Source organism: Haliotis rufescens, unplaced genomic scaffold (assembly GCF_023055435.1).
Source record: "Haliotis rufescens isolate VD_foot unplaced genomic scaffold, xgHalRufe1.0.p SCAF_4, whole genome shotgun sequence".
Taxonomy (NCBI): domain Eukaryota; kingdom Metazoa; phylum Mollusca; class Gastropoda; order Lepetellida; family Haliotidae; genus Haliotis; species Haliotis rufescens.
In genome coordinates this window covers 21267323-21277077 of record NW_025964112.1, presented here as the reverse complement: position 1 = coordinate 21277077, position 9755 = coordinate 21267323, and the positions used below count along the sequence as shown (strand labels likewise).

At 38.4% G+C, this 9755-nt stretch overlaps 1 protein-coding gene across 1 annotated transcript; it reads left to right on the top strand.

Annotated features, from left to right (window-relative positions):
* Positions 1-667: 667 nt before the first annotated feature.
* On the top strand, positions 668-8605 carry LOC124132150. Its single transcript, XM_046495874.2, has 4 exons — positions 668-819; positions 4163-4282; positions 5771-5949; positions 6874-8605. The coding sequence occupies exons 1-4, from the start codon at positions 771-773 to the stop codon at positions 6991-6993; spliced, it is 468 nt and encodes a 155-aa protein (XP_046351830.2). The 5' UTR covers positions 668-770; the 3' UTR covers positions 6994-8605.
* The last annotated feature ends 1150 nt before the right edge of the window (positions 8606-9755 follow it).

Genomic DNA, 9755 nt, shown 5'->3' with positions numbered 1-9755 from the left:
AACAATTTAAGCTGTTGATATAAATTAAGAAATTATATAACGAAATATTCACAGATATCGGGTAAATAAATGTTGTTTAACGCGGTTTCAGCTCTATTCCGGCAATAACACGGCGGCCTGAAACAAATCGAGTCTGGCAAGAAACCCAGTGACTGAAAGCATGAGCATCTGTTCATGCCAATTGGGCGCGGTGACACACTATCTATCAACCAAGTCACGATGCCTGACCTTTCGATTCCTGCTAGTCGACACGTATGACATGTATGGGCTACTGGGGATCAGGCCTACCCCAGATTGCCCATGTGCGTCACTGATATCACAAATTCAAATGACAACAACCACACGTCCGTAAAAATATACATATATTTGGTAAAACGACTTCTAACAAAGTTTCTTAGTATTCTTCGTGCGGTTTAGATATCGCATATTTTATGCCATCATCAATTCAAAATGCCAGATTCAAATGGAAATATATGAAACAATTATATAATCAGTTAAAAAGAAAATTAAATAAATGCCACTGATGTTAATGTGTCTTTTTATATAAATATTTTTGCCGCCAAACTGTTTTCAATGTTAATTGTTGTCACATGAGTAGTACATTGAGTCAGAGGTATGTCAACGACGCACCTGTACAAATTTTACTTTAGTAACAGTTGCCTCCCTTTAGTTAGAATATCCAAAACGAGAGTCTCCATTTATTTAAGGTGTTATACAGGTTACCTGTACGTTTGTCGGTGACCTGGAGGGACAATATATATATGGTTTAGATGGATTCTTTAACAACAGTGTACTGCCTTCTAGGCTTGTTTAGTGCAAGTAAGTGATTGTTTTGCGAAACTTGTGTTAGTTTGAATTATTGTCTCAGGTATTCATGATTTTACCTGCGAATGTTTACCTGTTTATAAATGACCAAAATGGCGGCCTGGTGAGTTTTATGATTCTCTTTTCAAACGCAAACGACAGATTGACACATTAGCTAGCGTTTGATTTCATTATGATGTCCAGATTACGAACGATACTTTAATGTGTTTGATTTTGTTAAGTCATATTCAATATTTAGTGTATGTTAACATTAATGGTACCCAAGCATGTAATATTCACCAGCAAATACTTCCGGTATTTCATTGAGTAGGTGAGTGTGAACGATCATAAGAGGAATACCCTCAGAATTGTGTGCATGAAATTTGAAAGTAACAATTCTCAATGACAGGTTAACAGTTGTTGACGTTTTGTTTAGGTGTAAATAATCGTGATTGCTCTATCATGTATGCATGTAAGCTATATATTTCCTCTCCTGAGCTATGAACATGGGCAGCGCTATAGACTATATCAATGTATATACATAGGTTAGTGAGCCAAAGCCACCGTATTCGACGTAATAAGCGCCCAGGGTGCTCTCAAAATTAGAAATAGGGGGCTCTTATTAGAATATTATTTTTGTGGAAATGAAAACAAGGTAAATTTCGTGGTTTATGCTGACAGACTGAAATGTTTATATACGACAGATATATTTTTCTAGAATTTAATTGCCCATAATTGAGGGTGCATATTACACACGAGTGCGTATTATACACGAATAAATAGGTCTTGTGTACATTGTTCAATCGGTAGGGGTGCTAATTGGGATTGTTCACTAGCCATTGTATTAGCAAATATCGCCGTGGGTGCTTTTTAGAGCGGGGCGCTTATTACATCGAATACGGTATGTCAGTGGGAGAGAGGGCCTAGCTGTATTGGCAGGATGGATACCAGACAGATTCGTAATCAACAAAAATTTGGTGCATTCATACTTTGTTTGGCTGACTCATACACAAATCTAGATGCCCTGTACACAAATCTAGATGCCCTGTACACACATCTAGATGCCCTGTACACATACCTAGATGCCCTGTACACAAATTTAGATGCCCTGTACACAAAACTAGATGCCCTGTACTCATACCTAGATGCCCTGTACACAGATCTAGATGCCCTGTACACAGATCTAGATGCCCCGTACACATACCTAGATGCCCTGTACACAAATCTAGATGCCCTGTACACATACCTAGATGCCCTGTACACAAATCTAGATGCCCTGTACACATGCCTAGATGCCCTGTACACATGCCTAGATGCCCTGTACACATATCTAGATGCCCTGTACACAAATCTAAATGCCCTGTACACAAATCTAGATGCCCTGTACACAAATCTAGATGCCCTGTACACATACCTAGATGCCCTGTACACAAATCTAGATGCCCTGTACACAAATGTAGATGCCCTGTACACATATCTAGATGCCCTGTACACACATCTAGATGCCCTGTACACATATCTAGATGCCCTGTACACATATCTAGATGCCCTGTACACGTATCTAAACGATTCGTACATACATTTGGATAACCCATACCGGTTTTCCGTCAAATGTGTTGCACAAAACAAACATTGTCTTAATTTAAAACCTGTTTAATCATTGTTGTGTGGTAGAACTGACACTATTCACAAGCGATTGGGAGCACTAAATGGATTCTTCATAATTGTAGCTATTGTTTCATAACACTTTGGTCACCAGAGCATCTACATTGTCAAATATCATTTCAGGATCATTGCTACAGATAACAATAGACACAATGATAGAAGCAAAACATGTTTCAAATCACAATAATTTTCATACATGGGTATAGGCCATGGTATGGGTTAACCAACATTTGTGGAAATGTCCGCCCAAATAAAAAGATACTGATCTCCGTGGGTGTGGATTGTCCAGCTCCCGGCCTGATGTCCAGCTATGTTGCATTTTTCCATGTTTGTGAGGAACACTTTTGTATTTGGCTCTTTTGTTCAGTAGATTTGATCTTTCACTTAGTTACTGCTAACCCGAAAGAACCTGACTAAGTTATTCCATGCAACATGTGCAATGGGATTTCTGGTGTCATGATATTGCAAGAATATTGCTAAAAGTGGTGTATAATCATACTTACACTGAGATTGGGTTTGTTTTTAATCATGTTATTCACCTGTTTAGTTCTTGTTTCAAGCCCTATTACATTTGTAGTAGTTAGCATCAATGGTCCTTACAAACATAATGATTCATAATTGAAATATGTATAAAATATAAGAATTTCCTATTTCCTTGGATTTATGAAAAGAAATGTCAATTTGCATCTTTGGGTGAAATACCTTGAAAATATTTTTTATTGGAAAGAAGTCGGAAAGAAGGTTACTCTGCTTCCTCCACTGACTTCCTCCACTGACTTCCTCCAAAACCAACATTCATTCTTTGCAGTAAGAATGTGCTTTGCAGATTACAATAATTGCATGCATTTTCTTCATATTTTGATTTTGACCCAGCTACCTTTGTTCATACCCCCATTTATCTAGTTGCAGCATTTTTTACATCACCTCTGAACATGCCAAAACCTCTGGGTTAATGAAGCTGAAACAACTGTATTATGATCCTGACTTAGGATGTTTGGTGCCTGCCACCATGACATGACCATGGTCATCTCATTTCACTCATTGGCTGCTCAGCTATTTCTGCATGGATTGTTACGAAATCTAATAATATGCAGTATGTGCTGTGTCGAACTAAATTCAGTACTTATGTAACATGTTTTGATTTTTAAACCGGCTACATCCTTGGAAGGTTGGACCTTCACATACCCCCTTTGCCTAATACTTCTGACCTTCATGTACAGTTGTGGCTGGCAAAAGAGCCATGGCTGCTGTTACGAAGGTTTACTTGGGATTCATCATGTACATGGCATAGCCAGTTTTCTATGTATCATTTTATTGTTAGCCATGTTGATGAACATGGATGCCTTTGTGAAGAAAGCTTTTATTTCTTTTACCTTCATCATGTTCATGTACAGTTGTGGCTGTTTACCTATTCTGCTTTACCATATCTAACATTGTTTAACATGGTCTCATCTAATAAAATATTCCAAACAGATCAGGTAATATACAGGGCCTTGTGGGTCTTCTATTATCAGTATGCAGAATTTGTTTGTTACCATGGTTACCAATACATCTGAATGGTGATATAAAAGAACATCTAGTTTTGAAAGTGAAGGAACTCCATCTACAAAGCACTTCTCTGATGGACATGTGATGACAGTAATTGCAACAGTATGAGTATCTGCTGATCAGTGCCATGTTTTGTGACCCCCAGGTTTGGCGCTTGAGTGTTACGTGTGTGAGAATCAGGGAGACAATCGAGACAAGTGTGTGAAGACCACCATCCAGTGCCGAGAGAACCAGGACACATGCATGACCAGGGTGCACTGGCATGGTAGGTCTTAATAGTCACTGATGACCAAGGTGCACTGATGTGGTAGGTCTTAATAGTCAGTGATGACCAAGGTGCACTGACATGGTAGGTCTTAATAGTCAGTGACAACCAGGGTGTACTGACATAATAGGTCTTAATAGTCACTGAAGACCAGGGTGCACTGACATGGTAGGTCTTAATAGTCATTGATGACCAGGGTGCACTGGCATGGTAGGTCTTAATAGTCGGTGATGACCAGGGAGTCCTGGTATGGTAGGTCTTAATAGTCAGTGACAACCAGGGTGTACTGACATGGTAGGTCTTAATAGTCACTGATGACCAGGGTGCACTGACATGGTAGGTCTTAATAGTCATTGATGACCAGGGTGCACTGGCATGGTAGGTCTTAATAGTCAGTGATGACCAGGGTGTACTGACGTGGTAGGTCTTAATAGTCAGTGACAACCAGGGTGTACTGACATGATAGGTCTTAATAGTCACTGATGACCAGGGTGCACTGACATGGTAGGTCTTAATAGTCATTGATGACCAGGGTGCACTGGCATGGTAGGTCTTAATAGTCAGTGATGACCAGGGTGTACTGGCGTGGTAGGTCTTAATAGTCAGTGATGACCAGGGTGTACTGACGTGGTAGGTCTTAATAGTCATTGATGACCAGGGTGCACTGGCATGGTAGGTCTTAATAGTCAGTGATGACCAAGGTGTACTGACGTGGTAGGTCTTAATAGTCATTGATGACCAGGGTGCACTGGCATGGTAGGTCTTAATAGTCAGTGATGACCAGGGTGCACTGACATGGTAGGTCTTAATAGTCAGTGATGACCAAGGTGTACTGGCATGATAGGTCTTAATAGTCATTGATGACCAGGGTGCACTGGCATGGTAGGTCTTAATAGTCAGTGATGACCAAGGTGTACTGACATGGTAGGTCTTAATAGTCACTGATGACCAGGGTGCACTGACATGGTAGGTCTTAATAGTCATTGATGACCAGGGTGCACTGGCATGGTAGGTCTTAATAGTCACTGATGACCAAGGTGTACTGGCATGATAGGTCTTAATAGTCATTGATGACCAGGGTGCACTGGCATGGTAGGTCTTAATAGTCACTGATGACTAGGGCGTCCTGGTATGGTAAATGTAAATAATAAATTTAATGATTCAACAACCATACATTTTTGCATCCCACAGGATATGCAATACCAGCAAAGTGAATTATTAGCGCCAATTTCCAATTTGTATTTCTTCTGGATGTTACCTGGCAACGACACAGAGCAGAATGAATGTTTAACCTCTAGGCATACTGAAAAGATTGGAATTGTCTTTCACCATGTACTGAGAATGTACTTTTCGGGGATTTTTCTGAATGTACAAATTCACTGGGTCCTTGTGTCAGTCCACCGATAAACTAATTTGTCTGGCCAGTAAATATTAGTCTACATGTGTCAGACATTAGTCATTTTAAGCCGTTTATTTCTGTGTTTTCAGCACCTGAATTCTGGACACCGCGTAGTGTAAAGATTCACCATGTTTACAAGAGCTGCAACTCCTCCAATTTCTGTGCAATGGAGCAGCGTCGGCTTGGACTGACCTGCATGAGAGACTGGTACAGGGACTGGGAGTGTGTGGAGTGTTGCCAGGGTGACAGATGCAATTACTACACAACAGTAAGTACCACATAGATTCATCATAATTACGTTTTTCAATCATGTTCAACTCAAACATGTCAAACATCAGTTAAACATCCCCAATAACCCATGCTTGTCATACCAGCTGGCAAGAATGAGGATCAGTTGCTCACAATGTGTCCCCTAGCTGATAATATAGTATGTCCGTGTACCCAAACAGTGGCTTAGGGGCTGCTGATGGTGCTGGATTGTCTGACCCTGTGGTAACTGAAAGACTCTTGAACACTGTTAATATTAAATATGCACATGTAAGGATTGGAAAGTAAGCTGTAATTTGACTACCGTATTCGACGTAATAAGTGCCCACCGCGATATTTGCTAATATATTGGCTAGTGAACAATCCCAATTAGCACCCATTCTGATTGATGAATGTACACAAGACTTATTTGTTTGTTTTCAATACGCACTCGTGTGTTATATGCACCCTTAATTATGGGCAATTAAATTCTGGAAAAAAATATCTGTCGTATATAAACATTTCAGGCTGTAAGCATAAACCATGAAATTTATGATCTTTCAACTCTGTTTTTTTTTTCTATTTCTAATTTTGAGAGTGCCTAGGCACTTATTACGTCGAATACGGTAGTTAAAATATTATTCCATGGTGTCTCTTGCCCCTCCCAGGCAGATATTTGATTAGCTGGTTTTAATAAGAAGATAACTGTGATTCACATTTATATTATGAGGCAAATGACTGTTTATGTTATGCATAACCATCGAAACATGAACAATCTGTGCACTGGCAAGATCTGTGAGTAACATGGAGCTTTTAGACTTTTGCTGCAGAATACACCAAAACTGCTGAAGGATTCAGAATGAGAATCTATCAGATAAGGCCGTTGAGACTGAAACTATCAGTTCTGTCAGTAACATTCTCAGTAAACTTTTTTGTTTTGTTTCAGTTGGATGCATCAAGCATAAAAGCCAGCGCAACACTTCTCACGGTTTCCATGGTGATCCATTTTGTGTTCAGAATAACAGACACACAAAATATCTTGCCATCGTTCCCCCATGTTGTATAATTTGGATATTTGATGCCCAAAGTCCAAATTCATTTTCATAGACACGGTTTACCATTCCTCCTGAATAATTATTTTGAATCAGCGAAAAAACAGAAGGCAATTCCTGACAATGACACATACAGACTTTAGTGTTTCTAACCCCCATTCTCAAAGTCATTCGTGTTCTTTATTATCAAATACTGTGCTTTTCCAGCAGCCCCTTCTCAATACTCCTCTCTTTTCATTAGTATGAGTTTAAAATTGTGTTTAACTTGTTTAGGCTGAAGATTCAAAATTCTTAATTGCACTCAAATCCTGACCAGCATTCAGTTTGGGTGAAATGTCTGGTGACAATCATCTTCCATTAGAGATGAGAAGCACTTTGAAAGGGAAAGATAATCAAAGGTGTGATTATATTTTACCCAAATATTGCCTCAAAATATTGAAATGATATAAGCTATCCGAGTCTGACTTGACGAGTGGTTTTATACTTACATAGTTACATGATTGTTAACTGTCATCAATATATATATATATAAATAATGAACAGATGGAGTATAACACAGATATAGCCCACAACTTGGTAATGTTCTACATCAGGTGAATGTCGTGACTGGGTTTTACTGCAGTCAAGCCAGTCTTCAAGTGAAAATCTTGCCTCTGGTTCTATTAGAATGTATTTTTTTAATCCACCTTAAGACATGTACAGGGATGTTTATGATAACCAGTTATTCCCTCTGTCTACATGATATGTGGACATTAACAATACATCTCATTTTCATGTCTGCTTATTGTTTTGCCCTCATGTAGAATTAAAGTACCAGTTTCTCCAGGTCCTTCCTGTGCTGGGTGGAACATCTTTGTACATACCCATACTGTGTATCCAGCATAATGTTAAATGCAACAAAAAACAAAGTTACTTTCCCTCATTTTCAGAATTACAAAAAAAGGATTTTATATCTTGATAGATATGTTGTTGATTGAGATATTGATGTGAATATTATTTTTATACAGGGAGTGTATATCATGTAATTAGTGATGAAAGTTCACAATCATTCCTGTACATAGATTTCTGCATTTGTAATCATTTTAATTAGCATTTTCATGATCATTAGAATGTATATAGTTTTCATAGTTTTCATAAACATGCTCTCACTTTGCTAGTTACTGGATGAAATAACTCACAGGAAAGCAATGACTTTTTGTCAGACCTTTTAGACATTGGACTCTAGCATAGGTTTTATGTAAACAGACGTAATAATTTACTGTTGATGAAGTGATCGTTTAAAGGCAAAATACATTTGACAAATAGTGTGCCTCCAATTTCAACATCACAATAAATTTTGATAATACATGTAGTTTGGTCATATAAAGTTGTATGTCAATGACAATTATTGTTATAAAATCTAGATAACTATTGGCCATGTTGGCAGCATAGGAAAGTAACCATGATAATTTTGAGCACTATTTTTACCCCATGTACACTGGCAACAGGCACAGCCATATGCTTGTATATACAATACATAGTGGTTCTACTTTTTATCCCTGTAACATTTTATATAAATGTATGAATGTTTTATGGAATATGGAACATTTTTAATAAAATATTTTGAATAAAATCCTGTGAAATCTGTTTTGGTTTTGCCTTTTGTTGCCTCTGTTGTGTAGCTCCTAAGCACAAAGCACCAGGGAGGCAGTGTGATCTTACTGCTATTGTATGCTTTGTGCAAGGATAAGGATGGTCAAGAAGCGCATGATGCAGAAATGAAGTCATGTAGAAGTTCTGGAGATTGTTTCAAGTAGCAGTTGCCAATTTAAATTCCTACTGTGACTGTGTCAACATACAATACTTCTGACTTCATGTTTCCTGGAAATATGACTCTTTGTGAACATTCCCTGCTTGTAGTTTTTGCAAACAGCTTGTGTCACTGCTGTCAGCACTGATTGTTAGTGATCCATTCATTTAAGAATTGACCTTGTGTGCCATTGACCAGAGACCATATACCGGTATATCGGTATATGGTCTCTGCATTGACTTATTACATTTCTTGATGTGAATGTTGTCCAAACTGCACGAAATTGCTTAAAATGCAATCACATGTTTAAAACATTTCTGGCAAGCCCCCAGACCCCCCTAGACATTTCCTCTTTTTTTTTCCGGAAAACCTGCTCACATCCCTGAATGATGTTAATGAATTGTTAATGAACCTGTGGCTATTACATGTGTTAGTCATCACTGATCATTTGGCTAATCATTGAAAGGTGGTTGTAAAGATGTGTAAGTCTACAGCAGTTTACCTTTTTATCTATCTGTCACTAGTCGAGACACGGACTGAGTCAATACTACAATAGTTGGATGTGGTTTTCTTTTTTATGTTCTGTAGGCTGGGTTGTAGCGAGGATATCCTTGAACGGGCATGCAATCAAACTCTGACTTATCCCTATGTATTCTTAAACAGTAAGTTCAAGATTTAAGGGTCTAAATGATCAGAAACTATGCTTCTGTATGTATTTGTGTTAGGGAATTTCTAGGGGTTTCCTCAGGAATGTGGATGTAGTCTGTCAGTGTTTATGTCCTTTCAAGAATACAGTCACATGAAAAATGAATGAACGTCAATCTGTGTCATTCAGACACTCATGAACTTCAGTTGTGTAGTCATGTGACAGATCTCTCGTCCAATGGAAAAGTCATGTTTCATGTAACTTCACATCGATATAATTTTCACTGCTGTTTTCCCTTTTACACCCAAAGAAATTTGTTTTGGGAGATAATCAAGACAACC